The sequence below is a fragment of the Vicia villosa genome, linkage group LG3 (assembly GCF_029867415.1).
Source record: "Vicia villosa cultivar HV-30 ecotype Madison, WI linkage group LG3, Vvil1.0, whole genome shotgun sequence".
NCBI classification, from domain to species: domain Eukaryota; kingdom Viridiplantae; phylum Streptophyta; class Magnoliopsida; order Fabales; family Fabaceae; genus Vicia; species Vicia villosa.
The window spans coordinates 54,861,291-54,885,510 of record NC_081182.1 but is presented as its reverse complement, the minus strand read 5'-3'; the positions used below and the strand labels follow the sequence as shown (position 1 = coordinate 54,885,510).

Genomic DNA, 24,220 nt, shown 5'->3' with positions numbered 1-24,220 from the left:
CATCTGCAGTTCATGATGGAAGCTTTCCTGGTGTCAAGTACTTGTTCATATGCAAAGAATGTTTAGTATGAGAAATATAATTTTAATGCAAAGTTCATGTTTGTCTTGAAGTTTAAAGATTTTTTTTTTGAAAGGATGTCAAAACATCGATTTTTTTTTTATGAAAGGTGGCGCAATACCAACTCAAGTGTTTAGCAAAACTCCTAGGAGTCAGTTTACCGTATTATCGTTACAGTATGCTTTCGAATTAACCCTGCCTCAATTAGGACTTTTAAAGGTTGTAACGTGGCCAGGTTCACGGTTTTTAGAAGAAAGGATTTTTAGGCTCGAAATTTTATTGGTGCCCACCCCCTTCGTGATGTTCTCCAACCTAAGCTCAGTTAACTCGATGTGAGCGTTCATTCTTCAAGAGGAGTTTGAGATGATTGAGGAATCAATGAGGTGTTTGGTCATGGCAATCACTATACATCTTGTTCTTGGTGTCTGATCACATGATCTTGAATTTATGGTCACACGACTTTTCCCTTTTGTTGAGGATCTTTTTTGTTTCCCTAACTTTTGCCTGGACAAATTCTTTTGAATTCTGGGTTTGACGTCCAGCGGGATGCCCTAACTTTTGCCTAAGTCACTTGTTTCGAGTTGTTGACTCAGCAAACTTTCTTTTCTTTTCTTCTTTTTTTTCATTCTTTTCTCTTTTTTTTTTTTTTTTTTTTGCACAAATCATGTGACCCTGAGACATCTTCGATTGATTGGAAATATTGTGACTGCCTCATTTTTTGATTGACGAGGGATGACCATTCTGGTATTGACTTTTCCTCAATATTTTGAAAGGTAGCCATTGTTGTATCCTTGGATACGTGCTCCTGATGAATGTTGAATGCTCGATCAAGTTAACTGAGCACTACCCTGCCCCTGGGTTAAATATGAGGGTTTTTTCGTATAGAAGAGAAAACTCCTACTTCAAGGATCAAAGGGGTTGACAAGGGATTAACTTCCTTATATCTCCAGTGTTTGGGAATTTGAAACAATGCCTGTACATCATCAACAGGGTTTTACTCGAAAGCACACCATTTGAGATTATTGGTATTATGTGTTCGTCATTCTCCCTTCAGAGTCATCATGCTTTATCACAGAGAGCTTGGTATCACAAGCAAATAAGAACATATTAGAGCGAGAGCGAATGAATTTTTTACAAAACAAACACATCCAATGCATCGTTATTATAGTTCAAAAACAAACAAGTATTGCATATAGACAGTATTAACAAGAACAAGAAAGATTACGCATGAAAATGTATGAGAAATTACGAATTGCCAACATTGAGGAGATTTTCTCCGTATGGACTTATTGCTTCAGAAGGTCCATTGAGTCGAAGGAGAACTTCAAATTTGGCCTGCAAGTGTGAATATGATAGCCTTTGCATCAATCAAGTCTTGTACCTTATCTCGGATTGGTTGGCAATTATCGATCTACTGACCAAGTGCCCCAGAGAGGAAACCAAACCAAGTGTTCGTATCTGAACTACAGATTACTTCTAAGAAGAAGATTCTGACGAAGCCACAAAGGAGTTGTAAGTATCAAGCTTTAGGGATTTGAGGCAGAAAATGATAAGCTCGTTGTCTGGAAACCTGTTATGCAATGATATGTATGCAAATGCATATGCAATGTTTTCAAGGATCTTTTTGGAACCCAATTTGCAACATTGAAATGTAGTTGCAGCTTTGTTGAAGAACTACGACTTCCATCTCTGAACGTCCTTCTTTAAGAATCAGGCTCACCATATCCAGTGGGTCATAGCCTCTGATTCAGGGTATGGTACTTTTGAGCTTAAGAGCATGTGGCTAAAGGAAAATAAATCCTCTTGCCCCTTGATAAGAACTGTACCCTTGAGTTTGAAGACATTTGGCTAGAGGAAAATAAATCCTCTTGCCCCTTGATAGGAAGGCATGTGGCTAGAGGAAAATAAATCCTCTTGCCCCTTGATAGGAATTGTACCCTTGAGTTTGAAGGCATCTGGCTAGAGGAAAATAAATCCTCTTGCCCCTTGATATAAATTTAGGCTCTTGATAGTCCTTCCATAGTACCTGGAAAGTATGTGTTATGAATCCCTAAGATCCTTGAAAAAGGTTAGTCAGCATGTTAGGTAAAAGCATAAGGTAATATGGACAAGTAAGTCCTACACACAAAACCTGTTAGGGTATGAACAAATCCTGCAAGGAAACCAAACGATTAGGGTATAAACAAACCTTGCAAGAGAACCAACGGTTAGATAATGAATACAAACAAGTCACACAAGTAGCCTTAGGTTTAAAGGCTTGCATGAAGTTCAAAGGTAAGTACCCTCCCACTGAAGTTTAGTTGGTTCAACCTGTCCTAGATAAAGATCGGGTTCTAGGGAGCTCATATCATTGACCTTTCTCGAAGGCGCTTATTTCAGTTCGGCGATCGAATCACCAACCGAAAAGGTCCCGAAAGTCCAGTCCATATGAGTGTAGCTTCGAGTATCAACCAACTTCAGTCGGAACCAAAGCCAGCCATCTCGCTACTTTCTAAAAGGCCAAAGTTTAGTTCAACTAAGGTTCTAGGGGCGAATTAGTGCTTAATGACACCACGTGGTAGCCAAGCATTTCCTCGAGTCGGATCCCAAGGAACACCAGGACAAACCAATGTGTCGCACTAACGATGGCCATCAGATCAACCACATCAGTATACGCTGTGCAGTCTCCTTGATCTCATGCCATTTACCTAAGGTACTCAGATCCGGGTGTAGGATCTTTCACACAATAACAATCCCAAACAACCTTTAAGAATAAAGCATACAAACAAACAATTAAAAACAATTATAATGAACTAAGCCCTAAGGTAAACCCCTCTTAAAGAATCCCCAGCAGAGTCGCCAGTTCTGTAACTCGGTGAACTGACTTTTATTTTTAAAAGCAACAATGTTGCGGTGAGCAAGAGTCGCCACCGACTTTTATTTTGTCCAATGTTAGGAAAGGTAAAAAGTACAGAAAAAGACCTTTTTTGAAAGAAAACGGGCTCGGGGGGTAAGTTATGAAAAGGGAAGGTGTAAGCACCCTTTTCATCCGTAGTTATCTACGGGCTCTTAACTTGCTTAGCTCATGTTTGTTTGTTTGTTTTGAAAGGAGCATAAGGACTTTAGCGTAAATGCGTAGCCTTAGTATTTTGAAATAGTATTGAAAAGATGTTTTTATTGAGCTAGGCAGTTTAAGAGCACTACCCTAATTGATTGGTCTTTTTATGTAATTTTTAAAGTTCCCAGGACTATCCATACTATATAGGAGTAGGTAGTCCTTGTTATATTGGACGTGCGGGTCATCGAAGGGTCATCGAGGTCGTTGAAGGCAACATGTAGAGATACCTTAGCAATCCGAAGGGACTATCATCATTTATCGAAGGCAACAATTCGAGGGACCAGATCATGTATTCGTAGGCAACACTTTGAGGGTCATCGAGGGACCATGATCTTTGATGATTTTTAATCGAGGGACAATTTGCTATTGGTACCTCTACATTTCGAGGGACACGACCATTATTAGTTTGTAAGGCAACCAAGAGGGGCGTACCCTAGAGGTGAATGAGTGCGAGTGTGTTGTTTTCAGTTAATTTGATCTTTGAAGTTAGTGATCTAACAGTTGATTTTAATCTTATCATACAATCCTATTAGCCATACATCTAAGCAGTATATCACAGTTATATGGTGCGGAAAGTAAAAAGCAGAAAGATAAATCCTACGCTATTACATGGCTTCGGGATGGGGAGTACATAATTAAAAACGGGGATGTGCGGAAAGAGAAAAAGAATCCTAATTACTATTACATCTCATAAGCAGATAAAAATGCAGAAAATAATTATATACAAATTAAAATGTCCACGAGAAAGTTCGAATGCCTCAAGATGGTAGCACCTCACAAAAGCAAGAAACTGTTAGTCACGGATATATAAAAAACTGGTAATAAGAGATATAACGAATAAATAATTAATCATGGCAAAAATTGACAAATAGATCTAAACTAAACAAACATATTAGATTCTAAAAGTAATTAAAATTAACTAAAATCTTTTTGATATTCTAAATAATAGGGAAAGAAATGAATAAAAAGTCTAATTCTAAAATAAAGATATTTTTGTATTATTAGATGTATCAAACAAATTAAAAAAAGAAAAATAGTAAAGGAAATAATAAGCAACCAAAAATGATTAAACAAACAAATTGGGCCAGAAGATAGCAAGCAGGATGGTGTAAAAAGGATGAGGGCGCTGGCCCAAAGTACATGAAGGCCCAAGAATATTATGAATCTGTCTCCAGGGGGTGTGGCGATCGGAATATAGGTACAGGGTGAGTAAATTCGTGTGGGCGTCTTACCACAGGCCCAATCAAATAAACCCTAAAACTAAGTAAAGAGGACCGACCCTCTTCAATTCACGTTTTCAGCCTCTGTGCTCTATTTTGTCTCATATCAATTTCCAGCCAGACAACAATAATGAAAAGGTTCCCTCTCTCATATCAAAGTCTAACAACATAAAATCAGTTCTTGTAATTACATCAAAACCAAACAGAAGCATTAAAACCAAACAGAAGCATCACAAAGTAACAGAAATTACCAAATCGGAGGGACCAAAACGCGATGAAGATCAGGTGTTGCTGTTGTTGTGTTGAACGTTTGGTGAGGATGTACCGTCTGATGTTGGAGCGGTGGTGGTGATGCCGAAAGATGAACGAATGTACCGTCTGATGTTGGAGCGGTGGTTGATGCAGATGATGTTAGCGAGGTTGATGCGGAGAAGGTCGCGCTTGTGGCCGGAGTGGTTCCGATGACGGTGGATCTCCGAGCAACGTGGAGTGGTCCGGCTGGAGGTGATCGATGATGGTGGTGGTGTGACATAGGTCCTCGTCGGAGCTTGTTTCACGGAGGGGTTCTCGCGGATGGATCTGCAATTTGAAACGGCAACAATAAAATCCTTTCTTTTGTTACACCTCCCTTCTGTTTTTCATGTTCTTGATCTTTCTATTTCTACAAAAACAAACAAAAGAGATAATTTGTGCAAATCATGTTAGAATTACTCTACTGTTTTTATTTTTTGTTTTATTACTTCCTGCAAAAACTTTGAACAAATCTGAGTTTATGGTTTGAAATGGCGTGACAATAATTTGCAAGTTATTAACATGATGTTAGTGGTAATAATTAAAATATACAAGGCTGAGGTTATGCCTAAAACAATTACACGTGAGGTAGTTTTACAAAACAAGACATCAAAGTAAAATCGAAATTTTTTTAGAACATGTACAATCGTGAATTTTATATATAAGACAAAATCATGGTTCTTGTTATGAATGGGATAAATATACAGTGTGTATATAGAATAATTTTTTTGGTGGATAGCAGTATGGATGAAAGTTGGTTACTCAAAGTTTTGTGCGTGACTAAAAAAAGCTTTAAGGGTTAAAGAAACAACCATCAGAAATCGTCATCCGATTAAAAATAAATTAGAAAATAAAATAGGGAGGCCTCATATATTAATCATTGGCCAAAAACATTATAAAGATCATTTTTAAAACGAGGGAGGCCTCAGGTCAGGTGTCATCATTGGCCAAAAAGCTAAAAGAAATTGAAAACTTTTGAAAAGAAATTGAAAAGCGTATGAGAAAAATTTGTGAAAATTGTTGATGGAGGAGGTTTTGAAAAATTGTTGATGTGATTGTTGATGATCAGGGTTAGAAAAGTTGTTGATCAGGGTTAGAAAAGTTGTTTGATGGTTGAGGAAGTTTAGAAAATTGTTGATTAGAAAATTGTTAGTGAGAAAGGAAGAGTGTGGAGTGCTCTATTTATAGACTGAGAATTAGGTTAAAACCATTCCTAAAAAGGAAATGATCCAACCCAAAGGCCCATGGACCTTCTTGATCCACAAGATTAAGAACCTGGTCGTACTTGTGTCCAGGTGCGTCCAGGTGCAAAAAAGATTAAAAAAAAAAAAATTTAAAAAGATGGAAATGCACCAAGCGGGAATTGAACCCGTGACCTTTTGTATGTAAGCCTTACTTCCTAACCAACTGAGCTATATTATTTATTTGAAATAAAAAGCCAATTGAAAGTGTATGAAGCATCGGCCAGCATTTTCTATTTATTAAAATATAAGCAATTTTAAAAGTAAACTACTATATTTTAAAATAGAATTTGAATCGAATATTTATAAAATTCAAGATGTAAATGAACCCAAGATTTTATAAAATCCAATTTTGAAAACAAGTTTGAAAATTTTTGTCACTAAAAAGTGTGGGCAAATTTTGGGGTATGACAGCTGCGCTGCTATAGCTTAAATTTGGCGTAGTGATTAACTTGTTTGAATGAATGTTTGCTGTTTTGGTGTTGTTATTTTGAATTCGTTTCTTTGGTAGCTCCACATTATGTAACACCTTAACGTGAGACACCTTAACGTATCATTACATTGTGTTACACCACAACTTGTGCTTTACGCGAATTCGTGCATATTAACTATATGCGCGTTATGAGTTGTTTGCTTTTGATTTGATTATAATGAGTGCGTCTTGTGTTAGCAGTTTACTGTTTTTTTTTTCTTGCATAAATCAAGGGGTTTCCATCTTACTTGGTGCGCAAGTAAGCTAATAAATATGTGAAATCAATAGTGATAAATAGGTAAAATACACAGTTATTAGGTGATATTAGAAATATTTTGACACTCAAGTCAGTTACCATTGGAGGTAAGATGTATTTTAGATTAGAAAGTGTGTATCTTGTTGTGATGTTTTTATTGGCATTTTAGGGTTTTATGGACCTTTCACCTTTCACCTTAGGCAACTATCAAAAGAGGGACATGTGCCATTAAATCATTAGTTATATGGTCCAACAGTCTTGCTCTAATTGTACACGCTGATTAGGTGTCCTTCTATGGAAAGTTCGCCCGAAGTCTCGCATGCCTAGAACCTTCTAATGGATTACAACTGAGGAGATGATATCCTCAGTCGGACATCATGGTAATAACATCATCATTTGATGAGTATCTCAGTTGACGCTTTATAGGCTCTTCGAAAGTTAAAGTTTATAGAGAACTTTGCATTGGGTTAAATCACAACTAATTGAGCATTGTGGTTGGGCCTAAACATTATCCATTAACTTATCGGTAGTCGAATATCTAAATTATGTTAACAATAGATATTTGTTAAACTATCCACCCCGTACTCGTTGCAAATTTTATCTGCGAATGTCCTGAAAATTTTCGCTATCCCAACATAGAATATTCAACTTTAAAAGAGCTACACCATTTAAATCTTAAAATCTATTCTCACTCTTGAAAAATTAATTTTCTTAATAATAAAAAACTATAATAAAAATCAATCGACATATGTGACCGTTCAAATGAATTTAGTCTCGAGAAGTCTTTCAATGTCACCTTTATTTGATTTGCTTCTTTCCTATTATCAAGAATTTATGCTCAACTAAGCTTTGTTGTATGGTGGGGACCACCATTCATTTTGATTCGTTTAGCATTTTTGATGATGGTCTAAGAAAATAATAAATTCTGTTTTTGCAGGGAATGCAAAACTTGTGCTCATTTGCTGGTCATATTTATTCTTTAAGCTCTTTTTAGCATTTGGAATCAAATTATTTGAATAAACGATTCATATAAACTTATTGGAGACAAGAATGTTAAATGGAAAAGGAAAAGATAAGGAAATTATTGGAAACTTGACGCGACTAAATTATTTTAGACTTCTCAATAAAAGATTCATTAACACAATAATTCTCGAGGTTAAACTTGAATGTCAATGGAGGGTTGCAAGAGAGAGAAGAAAACCAAAATACTACTCACTCACTCCCTCCTTATGATAGATTATGATAGATGTTCTCTTTAAGATTTTTATATTTTTTAAAATAATAATTATTTATGTTGATTTAAATAATAAAACAAATATCATTTTATTAAATATCCTTGTTCAGAATAGTGGAGTAGTTACATGATAAATAAATAACAGATAAATTAAAAGAAAGAAATAATAAAAATCATCTTAATATTCTAAAAGAACAAATAATTTGAAACGAATAAAAATAAGAAAAAGAATATGTATTGTGAGTCGGAGTAATAACTTTCAAAAAAATTTAATCAATCATTTAGACTAGTAAACACAAAAAAAAATACTTCTATTAATATGATATAATAATAATCTAGACTAGTAACCACAAAAAACTCAAATTACACCATAGAAAAAAAATCATGTTTAAAAACCTAATATTCTAAAATATTCACAATTTACAATTGATACAGTTTATCTTATTTGCAATAAAACTATAATGATTTGATTAAAATCTATTGGTTGGATAACAATATATAGAGAATTGTTAAAATGAGTTTGGATTCTCTAACTTTCAATTCTCTACATTTTTCTAATTTTCTCTCTATCTCTCTTATGATTTACTTTCTTTCACATCTTTTTTTCTCCAAATAAATATTATCTCTCTCTCTTTTGTGGGATTGGATTCTCTAACTTTCAACTCTTTACCTTTCTCTAACTTTTTCTCTATCTCTCTCATGATTTATTTTCTCATATTTTTTTCCTCCAAAATAAATATCATCTTTTTTTTTGTCTTATTCATATATTTTTTTTAAAGCTACTCTACCTTTCTCTCCATAAAAGTAGAGAATCCTTACCCTTTAAAATGAAATTGAATTCTCTAACTTTCAGTTCTCTATCTTTCTCTTTATCTCTCTCATGATTTACTTTCTCTCGAATATTTTTCCCTCCAAAATAAATATCATCTCTCTTTTGTCTTATTCATATTTTTTCTTAAAGTTACTCTACATTTCCCTCCATAAAAATAGAGAATCCTTACCCGTTAAAATGAAATTGAATTCTCTAACTTTCAATTTCTACCTTTCTCTCTATCTCTCTCATGATTTACTTTCTCTCATATCTTTTTCCCTCCAAAACAAATATCATTTCTCTTTTATCTTATTCATATTTTTGCCTAGAGTTATTCTACGTTTCCCTCTATAAAGGTAGAGAATCCTTACCCATTGAAATGAGGATTGAATTCTCTAACTTTTAATTCTCTACCTTTCTCTAACTTTCTCTTTATCTCTCTCATGATTTACTTTCTCTCATATCTTTTTCTCTCCAAAATAAATATCATTTATCTTTTGTCTTATTCATATTTTTGCCTAAAGTTACTTTAACTTTCCCTTCATATGAACTTACACTACAAGAAAACTCCTCCCCAGCGACATATATTAGCGACATGGAAATCACGTGGCTCCAAATTGCTTGTTGCGACGTGACATTAACTTCGCAAGGTGTATTTTAATATTAAATCACTTTATTGCTGTAAAGTGATCAGAAGTCAGGCATGGGGTAATGTGAAAAAAGGTTGCGACGTGTATCCCAAGTCGCTACATTAAATCTATAAATTAATTCATTAAAAGCCATAACGTTCAAATGGGGGGAATATTCAAATTTTTGCAAAATTTGGTTGTGACGTTAGAAACACGTCGCAACTTTTACAAACCAAACACAACGTTCCAATAAACTGACATATTGGCAGCTTTGCAGGCAGAGGCATTAATAAATATTACCGTTGCCATGTTGCGACGTGGATGTCACGTGGCAAATAGCGATGTGACTGGCACGTCGCTACATTGTGTATTTATCTACCCATTTTACTTCCCTCCACCACCATTCATGAACACATTTTCCTTTTCTTCTCTTCTCTGTAAACGAAACCCAGACAATTCACACACACAAAAACCCCTCCTAAAATCCAACCCTTCTCTCCCAAGATCAATTCAATCCCAAAAATTTTATTTATATCAAAGGTAGTTAAGGTTACATTTGATATTTTGTTTTTTTTCTTATAATTTCATTCTATATTTTGTTATTAATTTTTGATTTTTTTGTATAGATTTAGTAGATTGAAGAAGGTAGTAGATTGAAGAAGGAGGAGTAGATTGAAGAAGAGGTAAGTTATTTTTTTCTATTGTAGTATATTCTAAATAGATTTATTAGGTTATTTTTGTATAGATTTTAAAGAGATAAGTTTTTTATTAGATTTATTAGGTATATTTTTTAATAGATTTATTAGGTATGTTTGTTGAAATAGATTATTTTTGTATGTTTGTTGAAATATATTATTTTTGTATGTTTAAATAGATTTATTTGATATGTTTGTTGAAATCTATATATGTTTGTTGAAATAGATTTAATGAATTTTTTATTTAATATTTTACAATATATAAAATAGATTATTATAAATATTAATATAATTTTAAAACGAATATAATAGTTATATATGTTATAAAGTTTTCATTTTTAAGAATATAATATGGATATATATTATAAAGTTCTCACTTTAAAAAATAGATTATTATAACTTTAACAAAATTAATATATCCAAAACTAATATAATAGTTATATATATTATAAAGTTTTAATTTTTAATTTTTATTATATATATTATTTATTATAATGAGTAATATTATACTATATTATAAAAAAATAGAATATATATTATATTTATATATTTTAAAAAGAATTTTTGCATATATAGAAATTAAATTTTTTATGTTCATAATAAAAAGATAATATTTTTATATTATGAATTATGAAAATAAAATATTAAAAAGAGAATATTTTTATACATATAAGCTATGAATTTTTTATGTTTATGTAAAATAAGTTATTTTTTTGAAAAATAGAAATATAAACAAACTATAATTAAAAATACATCATTTTTGTATATATTTGATAAAAATAGTTTTATTAAAAAAATTCTAATAGAATATGTTTTATATGTAATATATATTATTGTTTTTAAAAATAGAAATTATCATTAAAAATAATATACATATTAATGAATGTAGAAGTTATGTTTACAAAATATTATTAATATTTAAAATAGTAAATATTTAATAGTAGTATTTTTATATGGTACATGTTTAATATGAGTAGTACTTTTTAATATGTAATATATATTTATATGGTACATATTTAATAGTTGAATCAAAAATAATATTTTTAATAGTAGTATTTTTATTAAATAATATTTTCAATATGTGTAGTTTAAAATGTGTAGTTAATAAAATAGTAACTTTATGGTTAACATATGTTCAATATAACATATGTTATATTAACTAGTATACGTCTAAGAATAATTTCCAGGAAGAATGGGACTTAAACCCAATTTTATAGTTGGAGTTGAAGGGTTTATCAGTTGAGCGTTTGCTCAGGAATTATGTCGAAGCGAAGGAGGAGTTAGGTGTCCTTGTCTTAAATGTGAATGTAGAGCAATAATTAGTGACCTACAGGAAATAACATCTCATTTGCATAGAAGGGGTTTCATTGCAAATTATTGGGTTTGGACGTTTAACGGTGAAGAACTGCCTAGTAACGTACCAGAGACTAGCAACTCTCATGCTTCAAGTAGTCGGCCGCCTATGGAATATGAGGAAAACTTTAATCTGATTGGTGACATGGTTGAGGATGCTTTTGGTGTGAACGTGACCTATGATGAACCTGAAGATTTTGGTGGGGAAGAGTTGCCGAATGAGGAAGCGCAGAAATTTTATCAGTTGTTGAATGAGATGAATACGCTGTTGTTTGATGGATCGTCTGACTCAAAGTTATCAATGTGTGTGAGATTGTTGGCCGCCAAGTCAAATTGGAATGTTCCTGATCAGTGTTTGGAATTCTTCGTAAAAATGATGTTGGACTCAACTGCAATGAAAGACAACTTGCCTACAACATTTAATGAAGCAAAGAAGTTGGTGTCGAAGTTGGGCTTAAGAGTAAGAAAGATTGATTGTTGCATTAATGGTTGTATGTTGTTTTACGACAATGAGTTTGGTACTCAAGATGGATTATTGGAGGAATGTAAGTTTTGTACGAGTCCAAGATATAAAGTTCCCAGTAGAGCCGTTAACACTAATCAAGACCGTGTAGCAGTAAAGTCCATGTTTTATCTTTCGATAATACCAAGGTTAAAAAGAATGTTCAACAGATGTATAAATCAGCTTTTAAGAGCTATGGGGGCGTCAAAAATAAAGATGAATGGTTTAGAATGTTTAAGGTATTGTTATTTATTTAAGTTGTGCATTTAATTTATTTTTTTAGTTATGGTTATTTAAATGAAATTCTCATTATAATTACTTAACATTTTATTTTAATGTCATACAACATTATTGCAGGAGAAATGTGTGTGGGATCCGTTGAGTGAAAAAATGGTTCAGAAAGTTTTCAATACCAGATGCTCTAAAAGAATGTCTAATATGCTGCGGCCAGTAAGGGAGAGTTATGAGCTTCATGGCATCCGTCCTAGCTGGATAGGCGAGGAGGTTTTTCAGGAGCTTTTTATATATTGGAGGACTCCAGAATTCCGGGCTAAATCAGAAACTTTTAAGAAGATGAGGGCATCTGAAAAGGGCGGTTGTGTCAACACAGTTGGAAGTATTAGCACCGCCGAGCATGCCCGATGATTGGTAAAAATTTTAAAATTGTTAAGTTACATCTTTATTCATAATATATTTTACTAATTATTTTTAATTATATTATTTAGGCTAAGGAGTTGGGGAGAAGACCATTGATGCCTGAGCTGATTTCGAGGACCCGGACAAGGAGATCGGGAGGTTTTGTCGACGAGCGCACGAGGATGTATCTTGTAAGTGAAATTTAAGTTGTTTATTTTTTTTTAAATTAATAAAAAATTTGTGACGTGAATTTCATGTGGCAATTGATAAATTGCCACGTGAAAATCACGTGGCAAATCATAAGTTGTGGCGTGAAAATCACGTGGCAACTTTTTAATATATTTTAATTTATAGTATGTACATATTTATTTAGTATAATTAAATATACATGTAAATATTTAACTTAAATTTTTTTTATTGAATAAGTGTGCAGGAAGAATATGATAGACTGCTTGCCATTTTTCTGGAAAATAATCCTCAATTCATGCCAGCAGAGGGGGAGCCGCTTAACGCGGATGTTGATCACTATATTTGGTGTGAGGTTATTAAAGAAAAAAGGCCTAATGGTTGCTTTTTTGGGGCTGGAAATTTGGCGTCCAGCTATAGACGTGGTGACCGTAATCTGTTTCAAAGAGTTCATGATGGAGAGGGTGGATCGCGTCAACCAAATCTGACACAGGAACAAACTAAATTAATAAGGCAATTGGTGAGACGCGAAAATAAGGCCCAGATGGAGATGATGCGGAAGAAGCAATCTGATATGGAGGAGCAGCATGCGCGGCAGATAGAGGGCATTCTGAAGAAGCAAGCTGAGATGGAGGAGCAGATGAGACGGTTTATGCAAGGAGGTGGAAATTACAGTAATGTTCCTCCTCAAGAGCCGGAGGATGTCGGAGTGGGTGATGATTTTAATCCGGATAATTATTAAGAATGGATGGGTTTAAGGTTTATTAATTAATTATTCTTTATTCTTATATATTAAATTAATAGGTAGTAAGTGGTAACTGGTAGGTAAATATAAATTTATTGTAGCAGTAACATACAATTGATGGGTGAGAGATTTATACAAATTAATAATATAAAATAATTCTAGCGAGAGAAAGAATTAGAACACACGAGATGCAATACAACTACTGCATACAAAAAAGCAAATTTTGTATAGTCATCAAATTAACATAATAGCATCATCACCAAAGATAGAGTAATCAAGAAGCCTCTCAATGCCATGAACAGCGAGCGAAGAAGTGTTATAAAGATCAGGATGAGTGAGGAGGACATCGTCGAGTGTGAAGTTACCGATGGAGTTATCGGTGATGGCGATGGTTTTACCGGGGAGGAGAGTGGGAAGACGGGAGTAGCGAGGGACGAGGAGGAGGTCGGCGAAGGAGAGACGCTGCGGGACGATATGGTATGGGAAAGTGAAGGGGTCTAGTGTGGAGGATGGTGAGAGTGTTTGTTGAGGGATGAAGAGTGTTAGGCTTAGTGATGGGTTTGACATTGATAAGATGCTTAGCCATTTGGTTATGGTTGTGTCTCCTGAGCCTATGAGTGCGTCAAGAATGTTGTTTAGTTCTTGAGTTGGCATTGGTGGAGATGGTGTTGTTGATGATGATGTGTTTGTGAAGGTACTACTGCATGATGTGAAGGTTGTGAAGAAGATGAGTGTGATGATGAGGAAATGAGGATAGTGGTTGGTGTTTTTCATGGCAGAGGGAGAATGGGAGAGAAAAAGAGAGAGAGAGATTTGTGTTCTTGGGTTTGTTTTCTTGGTTTTGGATGGAAGAGAATGATGAGTGAAGTTTGTTGGTGGTTTCTTGGTTTTATATAATTTGTATTGAATGTGTTGTGAGAATAAGATTTGAGTCCACTAATTGGGTTTTTTAAGTTTGACTGTTTGCTAAATAATAATGGAAATGTTGGGTTTTATATAAATAATAATGTTTGCTAATATAGGAAGAGATAATTAGGATATGTCGTAGCATGGAAATGTTGTTATTGTGGTTTTTTACGTTATTTAGAGGGGGTTTAAAACCCCCGCAATCTATCTATTTTTAATCAATATTGACTTTAATTGACGTGGCACTACACGTGGCGTGCCACGTAAGCCTCCGTTAGTGAAATTTAACGGGAGGGACTAAAAATAGGGACGGAAAATATTGCGAGGACCATTGTTTGAAGAAAATTTTTGCAGGGACTAAAATTGAAAGTTGCCATATTTATAGGGACTAAAAACTTATTTAACCCTAGATTTTATTATATAAATTTTATTTTATAGATTTATTATATAAATTTTATTATATATAAATTTTATTATATATATTTTATTATATATATATTATTATATATAAATTAATTATATAAAACCAAATACATCCTGCGTGATAAAATTTTTTTTAAAAAAAAGTATTTAATGTAGCGAAGTGGAAACCACGTCGCTACTTTGGTCAACATCACACTTTTCCACACCTGCCACACCCGCTCTGTGTGTAGGGAGCTGTTTCCCATGTATCATTATTCCGACGTTGGAGTCACGTCGCTACTTTCTGATGTGGTCTCCACGTCGCTACATTGTTGCCACTCGTGCTCCTGCGACGTATTTGCCCACGTCGCTATTTTTTTGTTGTGACGTGAATTTGCATGTTGCGACATGTTATCCACGTCGCTGCAGAGCATCTTTTTTGTAGTGTTATCAAGTATTTTATTCAAGTTAAATTTAAAAAATTTAAAATAATACCAAAACATAAAGAATTTGAAATTGGTAAATTTGTTTATTATTGTTTTTCTTCAAATTTTGTAAGATGGTCCTTATATTTTATGAAAATTTTAATCATCCTTAAAATTTTTACAAAAATTGCAAATAAATTTCTAATAATTTTTAATTTTTGCAAATTGGTCACTTAAAATTTTCAAAAATTGCAAATTGGTCCCTATTTTTCATATTTTAAATTTGGTTTAAAAAATTTTAAAAAAATTTATTAAAATGACCCAAACAATTTAACAATAAATCATTTTAATAATCTATCCGAACAAAAGAATTTAAAATTGAATAAATTCCAACTGAATCATTTGAATTGTTTATAATTTTGAATTGTTTAAAAGAGTGACACTAACATTATTATATTGATTTAAATTGAATGAATTTTTAGTGTTATGAGTAAAAGCAAATCCTCCAAAACATTTGCTAGGTGTTCTTGATGATTTATTCAACAAAGGAGTGTATATTTAAAAAAGATACACCCCGAAACTTCTTGACCGACTCACAAAAAAGAAGATTGACAATTGGTCTGTAAATGTTTTGGTGTACGATTAAGAGAAAAATATGTATGTGAATCTAATTGGAGTTTCCTCACTCATAAAATTGAAAAATGTATGCTTATTATAGAACAAACAATACTTAAAGTCGCTTTAAATATAGCGGTCATGAGAAATTCAGACAATCAATATGTTTTAAATCATTTGTGTTTGTCATTTTTTTACTTCCACAAGAGAGATATTCGATTTTTTATAAAGAATTCATATAATCATGCATAACAAATTGGCATCTTCTAAAAATCTATATAGTTTTTAACGGTATAATTTTATCCTCGAAAAAGAGTTAACGATGCAGTTTATATATTGTCCTTTTGCCGTCTATTTCTAAAATAAAGATTTTTTAACAGCAGACTTATGGCAGTATCACTAGCATAATTACACCAAAGTGATGCAAATAAAAGGCAGACAAAAAAAATACAGAATGCTTGAAGCACCATCATAACTTATAGAAAGATATAGATCTGTTTCATTCATTGTAGAACATCCTCAACTAACTTTATATGGATACTGAGCTAAAGATTTTAATTTGAAGAAGCAAATTAATAATTAATCACTATCAAATATATAAATTCACATACATCTTATTATAGCTTCATAATGATGAGTTACAGATAACATTGATCATATATATATGAAGCACCATATATTATATGGGCCATAATCTTATTACAACAAGAAAATAGAAAACAAAGCACACCACTTATTATTACTGGATTCAGATGTAGTAATTATATTAGAATCCTTTTAGTGTCCAATTGCCTTTGTTTTTACCATGACCATGAGGGTTGTTACTGTATCCATATGGATTGGCATCTCCTCCATATGTTCCACGCCTCTCATATCTAACTTCATCCCTCTTCGTCACGCCGGAACCGGCTATACGCTCCTCCTTGTAAACTTCATACTTATGCTCCGACACATAATCATTCTGGCCACCACCATATCCATGACCGTGACCATTGCCATGGCCATAAGGCTTGCTGTCCTGATGATACATGTTGTGGTTAGAGTCATGGCCATAATGGTTTGGCATGGTGTAATCAGAATCATTGCCATAGCCTTGTTTCATGCCTGGATATTGCTGTGTCTGTGGATATCCATGGCTCTGTAGCTGTTGAGCCTTAGTTTCCATCCACGAGTTATCATTATCATAGTATTGCTGTTGTGGATATCCATAGATATTCCTGCTTTGCATCTTGTTGGAGGAAGGGAAAGTAAGAATTCACACAAGTTTTGTTGATAGAATGATGAAGTTGTTGTGTTCCTTTTATAAGCAATATTACTAATAACAATATCATATTAATTTATTTAAGCATCTTTGTGTCCGAATCTAATTTCCCAATTACACTGGAATTTTGAATGCAGGGTGGTGAACTTAACAGTGCGGTTGTAAATTATTAACATATAACATAGCTTTGATATTATTAAAGCTCTGAGTTTCTTCCATTAACTTTTTTATTTATAAGGGTTAAATGGCTTTTACCCCCTGCAATAGTAGCGAGATTTGATTTTATCCCGTATTAAATTTTTTTTTTGTCTTGGCCCCTTAACAAAAAAAGATTCCACAGTTGAAAACCTTATGGAGCCAGATTCTTTGAATTTAGCATACGTGGACAGAATGTTCATATTGATGTGGCATGGGGTGACACGCTGGCACATTGAACTTTATAATTAGGGCCAATTTGCAAATCCCCCCTTAGAAAGTTAGGGTTCTTCATTATGAAAAAGTTGCAATGGGGAAGAAGAAGCGTGCTTCTAAGAAGGTGCCGCCACCGTCAAAGCCATCGGAAAAGTTGTCAAAGTTGAAGCAAGGGAAGAAAACGAAGAAGAATGCAGAGAAGCACAAAGAAGATGGAACATCCGTTCACGGTGATCAAGTATGTTTAGCTATGTTATGTTACCTTCCGTGATGATTAGGGTTAAAGTTGGGTTTTTAATGTATTTTCATATGATTTCAGTCAAATGATATGTTCAATGCTGTAATCCAATATGGTGGTGAGTTTGTGCTTCTGAACAACGGTGATACGATTTGTAGTTGTAATTTCTGGGAGCTGGTTGGTATCCCTTGTAGACATGCTATTGCTGCTCTAGGTTTTAGACAACAAAATCCAGAAGATTGACCATTATTACCACAGGGACAAGTATGCCATATGCTATAGTTTTGTTATAAGTCCAATAAATGGTGAAGAAATGTGGCCTGAAGTACAGTCTGATCCAGTAATGTCCCCTATGTACAAGAGAGGTCCTGGCAGGCCTAAAAAATTAAGGATCAGAGAGTGTGGAGAAGATGGTGCAAGGAGGAGGAGATTGCCAAGTGTGTCTTATAGGTGTACTAAATGTGACAAGTTTGGTCACAATGCTCAAACTTGCAAAAGCACAACTCAAGATCCCAATGCACTAAAGAGAAAGGTATGTCTACTATTCTTAACATGTATGTTGAATTAACAAATGTTGACATGTATGTTGAATTAACAAATTCTGTTTTTGCCTGATGAAGAGGAAAGTGAAATTGGAAGTTCAAACTGGTACAATTGAAGTTCAAACTCAAGGGCTATCTGAAGTTCAGACTCAAGGGCTATCTGAAGTTCTAGCTGAAGGGCAAGCTGAAGGGCCGGCTGAAGGGCAGGCTGAAGGGAAAGTTCAGGCTGAACCACAAACTGAACATGTACAAGACCATGTAGAGAATGGATCAACACAAGTCAACACTGATTTTTTTGGAGACATCACTGATGAACCGCTATCAAGCCTTCCAGACATTATCTCTACCCAATGTTCTTCTGTGAATGGAAATGCACAAAGGAAAGGTAAGAGAAAAATGTCACCTAAGAAGCATATCAAAACGAGGACAAGTGAAAGACAAAAAATTTTCTGGTTTAAGAAACCAATCATAGGGCCAGGTGCTAATCCAGATCAGTCATTGTCTTTAACTGATGAAGAGAATGATGGTGACTCAAAGCGTGGAAAGAAGAAATTAAAGAAGAAGTGTTAAGTTATTAGCTGCTGCTATGTCCTAGTTATGTAATTAGCTAGTGAACATTCGTTTTTTACTTATGTTTTGTGTTGGTACAATGATTATGTTTTAAGTTGGTACAATGGTTATGTTTTTTGGTTGTACTGAAATATGAATTTGGTTGATGTTGGAACAATGGTTATTTTGATATGTAAGACCTGTTAAACCAAATTTTGTTAACAAATTTTGTTATTTTGGAACAATGGAACAATGGTTATGTCTCCTATGTTGTACTGAAATATAGTAGACAAATTTTTAACCAAACTTTTCACCAAAATATAAGACCTTTTATCATTGATTGAGCAAACACATCAGTACACATCATTACATATCATTACACATTATTTGGAACAACACACATTACATTACATATAAGTGTACATTACACCCATTACAATCCAAGACATCACCAAAACCACTTTCAGTTGGGAAATTCTTCTCTTCAAATGAGCCTGCTTCAACTTGGTTTTTTCCAGCATTGCTTCTACCAACTCATTCTTCATTTTTGCCAACTCACATTGTTTGCATACTTGTTCTGAAGGTGTGATTTCATCATCCCAAACAAAAAGCTCACAACTATTGTCCATCTGCAACGACAATACATGGGAGACAAACCTCAAATAACAAAAAAATTCTGGTTCCAGATTACGACTTAAACCCAGCAACGACAATACATACAATTTATACAATACGACTTACCCCTGCATTTCTGCACTTCCGGAATTTCCGGTTGCGATTTTTGACGGTGTTAGCTACCCACATCTTCATAGGACGACTACATCCACATGTAGGAACATTCGAATTGTACGAGTTGCAGCTAACGGCACTTTTGCTAGAAGACATTTGGTACGCAGAAGATGATGCAATGGAGGAAGAAGCGTGAAGAAGATGATGCAATGGAGGAAGAAGCGTGAAGAAGATGGTGATATGGAGGTACAAAGCTGGAAGAAGCGTGGAGAAATAAAAGCTAGAAGATGGTGATTTGGGGATTTCCTACAAATTGACCCTAATTATAAAATTCATTGTGTCAGCGTGTCACCCCATGCCACATCAACATGAACATTCTGTCCACGTATGCTAAATTCAAAGAATCTGGCTCCATAAGGTTTTCTATTGTGGAATCTTTTTTGTTAAGGGGCCAAGACAAAAAAAGTTCTTAATAGGGGAAAAAATCAAATCTCGCTATTATTGTAGGGGTGAAAGCCATTTAACCCTATTTATAAATATTTTCTAAAGATGGTTCAGATGTTGTCTATTAAATAATGAATATATAATTACCTGTGAATTTTAGGATGGCACATTTGAAACTAAGTACTGTTCTTGCATAATCCAGCCAGAGAATTAGTGGCTAATTGGCTATGGATGATGCTATTAAAGATGTCCTAGAGGCACATGCAAGAGAGTTAGAAAGTTAGTTGTAATATGTATTTAAATATCAAGTGAGAAAAGAGTAGAAAATTTTATTTTTCAATATTGATAAATTTTAGAGTTTGTATGCGTATTTGTTTGTTAAAGAATCATATGTTTGGGACAGTTAAGTTGTTAATAGTTATAAATAGGGTTAAATAAGTTTTTGGTCCCTATAAAATTACCAAATTTCGTTTTAAGTCCCTCTAAAATTTTCCTTCAAATTTCAGTCCCTACAAAATATTCCGTCTAAAGAAATGGTCCCTGACGTTAAAAGCCACTAACGGCTGCTGACGTGTCAAGACAGGTGGAAATTTTTTAAACCAATTGTTAATTGTTTTAATCCAGCGTGTTATTAAAGGGACCACACAGTGTCATTCCTTTGCAAATCCTTTGCCCTAATTCCTCTTCTTTCTCCGTAACGATTTTTCAAACCGCAAAAGGTTCTCTCTCGTTCCAGTCACTCCTCTTTCATTGCTTTTCATAGTATGTTTCTTCCAATTCTAATTCCTTTTCATGCAGTCAATAATTTACGCGACTGTTGAAAGTTAGTGCATGCGTTTTTTTCCTTCTGTTTGTAGCTTGTTAATGGCGTCATCAACTGCGACTGCAACGACGGGATGGTACAAAGGAAGAGTGAAAGCTGTTCCTTCAGGTGATTGTTTGGTTATTGTCGCACTTTCTACTCCAAAGCCTGGTCAAACTTTGCCTGAAAAGACCATCACTTTATCGTCATTGATTGCTCCTAGACTGGTAATGTAATTCAGTTCAATAATCACCTCAAATGTATCTTCATTTGTGATAATTATATGTGTTGAATTGTATGAATGATCAATTATTTAGGCTCGTAGAGGTGGTGTAGATGAGTCATTCGCATGGGAAAGTAGAGAGTTTTTGAGGAAGCTCTGCATAGGGAAGGTTTGTGAAAAGTTAAGTTTTTGCTTTGATTTGTAGCTGAATTGTAGGGTAGCTTGCTGTTGTCTCGTTCTGATGAGAACTAATAAGGTGTAACATGTAAGGAATTTTTGACTTGATGTGTTGTTTGTTGGAATTGGAATAGGAGGTGGCCTTCAGGGTTGATTACAATGTACCGTCGATAAACCGTGACTTTGGCTCAGTTTTTCTTGGGAATCAGAATGTTGCAATGTTGGTTGTTTCTGGAGGATGGGCAAAGGTTAGATTGGCTACTCTGTTTTTATGTGTTTGAATTATCATTGGAGTATGTTTTAGTTATCATTGGAGTTAATGCAAACCACTTGCTTTATTGGTAACTTGGTTTACTTCTAACCAACACGTGTTCTGTTTGGCATCTTTCAGCAAACTGTTATCTATTACTATCTATTGTCATTAACTCAATGTTGGCCTAGTTATTCCATGCATTTAAATATAATACAACTGATGTTAAATGTTTTTGTACACAGGGTCGTTATCTTAGCATGTACCAAAGTGCCCTAGAAACAAGTTCAAAGAGAAAGAGAAACAGAGAAGAAGTAAAGTTGAAGAATATTATTAAAAAATTTCCACCTGTCTTGACACGTCAGCAGCCGTTAGTGGCTTTTAACGTCAGGGACCATTTTTTTAGACGGAAAATTTTGTAGGGACTGAAATTTGAAGGAAAATTTTGAAAGGACTTAAAACGAAATTTGGTAATTTTATAGGGACCAAAAACTTATTTAACCCTTATAAATATTATTTATTGATTTATTACCATAACCATCGACAAACATCCGTTAATAAAGATCTAAACACTGTTGCTAATGATAACATTTGCTTCCGTCAACTTTAATTTTTTTATACCAATGACAATTTTTCATCCCAATATCTTTTCTTAAAGAAATTTTTTAGGGATTGATCAAAATTCCGTGACTATGGCAACGACTAATTATATTAGATTTAATTACAATTTTGATCCTCTCTTTTTCTTTTTTGAGTTTTGATTTTTTTTTTAAAATTCAGAATTTTAGTCCCTCTATTTTAATTTTTAGAGGATTTCGGTCTCCTGCAAATCCGAATGCAATTTTTAATGAAATGGAACTCATATTGATGACATGTTTAACATAAATCTTAAATAAAAATAGTTCTTTTGAACCGATCACTGCTGAACCGGCACTGACACGTCATTAATGTGAGCATCATTTCATTTAAAATTGTTTTCGAATTTGAAGAACAAAAATATAGGGACTAAAATTTCGGATTTTAAAATAGGTAGACCAAAATCCAAAAAATAATAATATTGGGACCAAAATTACAATTAAACCATTATATTATTTAATTTATCTAACACATATTTCCTTTAGTACAAGAAGAAATTTACGTCAGTCTTTTTTTTTACAAATATTTATTTTCTATAATTAATTTTTTAATAATTAATTTCTTTTACAAATATGTTTTCTATATGCACCACACAAAATCTCAAACAATGATATTAATGAAAATTTCAATTATATTGTCAAAATAGTCAGTTTTACAAATATATCAAAATAACAAAAATAATGTCAATTATATAATAACAACACCAAATTAGATGTTAAGACAACAAAAAAAACACAAAAACATATCTAAGATAAAAAGAAATTTCTAATTTTCTTCTTTTACATCTTCATCCGTGCATAAATTTCGAAAATTGGTTTAAGACACTAGAAGCATTTGTAATCTATTGAAAATAAAATAATTTACAAACTCAACTTACTAAATATTTTCATAAATATTTAAAATATGAATTCGAAGAGTAAAATATAATATACTTGTTTTACAGCTTGTAAAATAACATTCAAATTTTCTTGAGATAATTGATTTTGTATCACTGCTTCTAAAACATATGAATGTGTCTTTTGATCGATTGAGAAGCTTCAGCCTTATTATTATTATTATTATTATTATTATTATTATTATTATTATTATTATTATTATTATTATTATTATTATTGTTTAGTTCTTCCTTAAATATTATAATAAATGAAATAAAATATTATTATAAATGAGATAAGACAAAATAAAATATGGAAAGAAATGAATAGGAACACCAATACTTTGTCAAACAACACAGAGAATATCAGGCAAATAAAACTTAAGTTTTTGTCCTATAATCATAGGAGAGTGATGCTGAAGTAAAAATGAACAGGTTGAAAACAATTATTCATTTCAAACATAAACAATGAGATTACAAATCCCTAAACGAAACTACCGTTGAATTCAAGATATTCTACCACTAGTGTCTTACCCGTGCGTTCGCACGGGTACCCTTTGTTTTCGCGCATTGTGATTGAGAAAAATAAAAGATATTAGTAAGAGATTAAGTTTTGGGTAAAATTGAAAAAGTTATAAAAATAGTAATATTTTATTTAACAAATTATAATGAAGGAAAAGTTTTAAAATCGCAAATTCACAAATTATAATGAAGAAATATTCAATCAAATTATATAATTCAATTAGTGATAACTATTAGCCCAATCTCAAACTATCAGCTAAGGAGAATCGATTATTTTTTGCTAGCTAAGGAGAAAATTAATTATTTTGGCTCAATTATAACTACAAACTATCAGCCCAATCTCAAACTATCAGCTCTGTCTTATAGGCCAATGAGAAACCACTACAAACTCCATTTATAATAATGATTCATTCAAAATGCATAATTAATAGAAAAATACTTTGACCAGTTACTTCATGTTCCCGTTAATATTCATTATTTTGATAAGTAAGTTCGTATTCCCGTTAATATTTCAAATTTCTTCCCGTTAATTTTCAAAATTTTGATCAGTAACTTCATGTTCTTGTTAATATTCATTATTTTGATCAGTAACTCCCTGTTCCCGTTAATATTCATTATTTTGATCAATAATTTCGTGTTCCCGTTAATATTCCAAATTCGTTTCCGTTAATATTCAAAAAAATTATCAGTAACTTAATGTTCCTGTTAATATTCAATATTTTGTCAATAACTCCGTGTTCCTGTCAACATTTATTATTTTGATTAGTAACTTTGTGTTCCCGTTAATA

At 33.1% G+C, this 24,220-nt stretch overlaps 3 protein-coding genes across 3 annotated transcripts; 1 reads left to right on the top strand and 2 right to left on the bottom strand.

Annotated features, from left to right (window-relative positions):
• Positions 1 to 13,542: 13,542 nt before the first annotated feature.
• Positions 13,543 to 14,200, bottom strand: LOC131658080 (FAS1 domain-containing protein SELMODRAFT_448915-like). Its single transcript, XM_058927415.1, has one exon. The coding sequence runs from the start codon at positions 14,198 to 14,200 to the stop codon at positions 13,661 to 13,663; it is 540 nt and encodes a 179-aa protein (XP_058783398.1). The 3' UTR covers positions 13,543 to 13,660.
• Positions 14,201 to 16,368: 2,168 nt separating this feature from the next.
• On the bottom strand, positions 16,369 to 17,064 carry LOC131655774 (uncharacterized). The gene has a single exon (XM_058925582.1). It carries the CDS (start codon positions 17,000 to 17,002, stop codon positions 16,541 to 16,543), a length of 462 nt encoding a protein of 153 aa, XP_058781565.1. The 5' UTR covers positions 17,003 to 17,064; the 3' UTR covers positions 16,369 to 16,540.
• Positions 17,065 to 20,748: 3,684 nt separating this feature from the next.
• Positions 20,749 to 21,822, top strand: LOC131658079 (ribonuclease TUDOR 2-like). Its single transcript, XM_058927414.1, has 4 exons — positions 20,749 to 20,977; positions 21,068 to 21,142; positions 21,285 to 21,398; positions 21,646 to 21,822. Exons 1-4 carry the CDS (start codon positions 20,780 to 20,782, stop codon positions 21,820 to 21,822), a joined length of 564 nt encoding a protein of 187 aa, XP_058783397.1. The 5' UTR covers positions 20,749 to 20,779.
• The last annotated feature ends 2,398 nt before the right edge of the window (positions 21,823 to 24,220 follow it).

What these genes read in the sequence shown, in the direction of transcription:
- LOC131658080 (XM_058927415.1), bottom strand. Translation starts at nt 14,200, where the DNA reads ATGAAAAACACCAACCACTATCCTCATTTCCTCATCATCACACTCATC.
- LOC131655774 (XM_058925582.1), bottom strand. Translation starts at nt 17,002, where the DNA reads ATGCAAAGCAGGAATATCTATGGATATCCACAACAGCAATACTATGAT.
- LOC131658079 (XM_058927414.1), top strand. Translation starts at nt 20,780, where the DNA reads ATGCGTTTTTTTCCTTCTGTTTGTAGCTTGTTAATGGCGTCATCAACT. An exon ending in GGAAGCTCTGCATAGGGAAG is followed by an intron (nt 21,143 to 21,284) that starts GTTTGTGAAAAG and finishes GAATTGGAATAG; the next exon opens with GAGGTGGCCTTCAGGGTTGA. An exon ending in TTTCTGGAGGATGGGCAAAG is followed by an intron (nt 21,399 to 21,645) that starts GTTAGATTGGCT and finishes TTTTGTACACAG; the next exon opens with GGTCGTTATCTTAGCATGTA.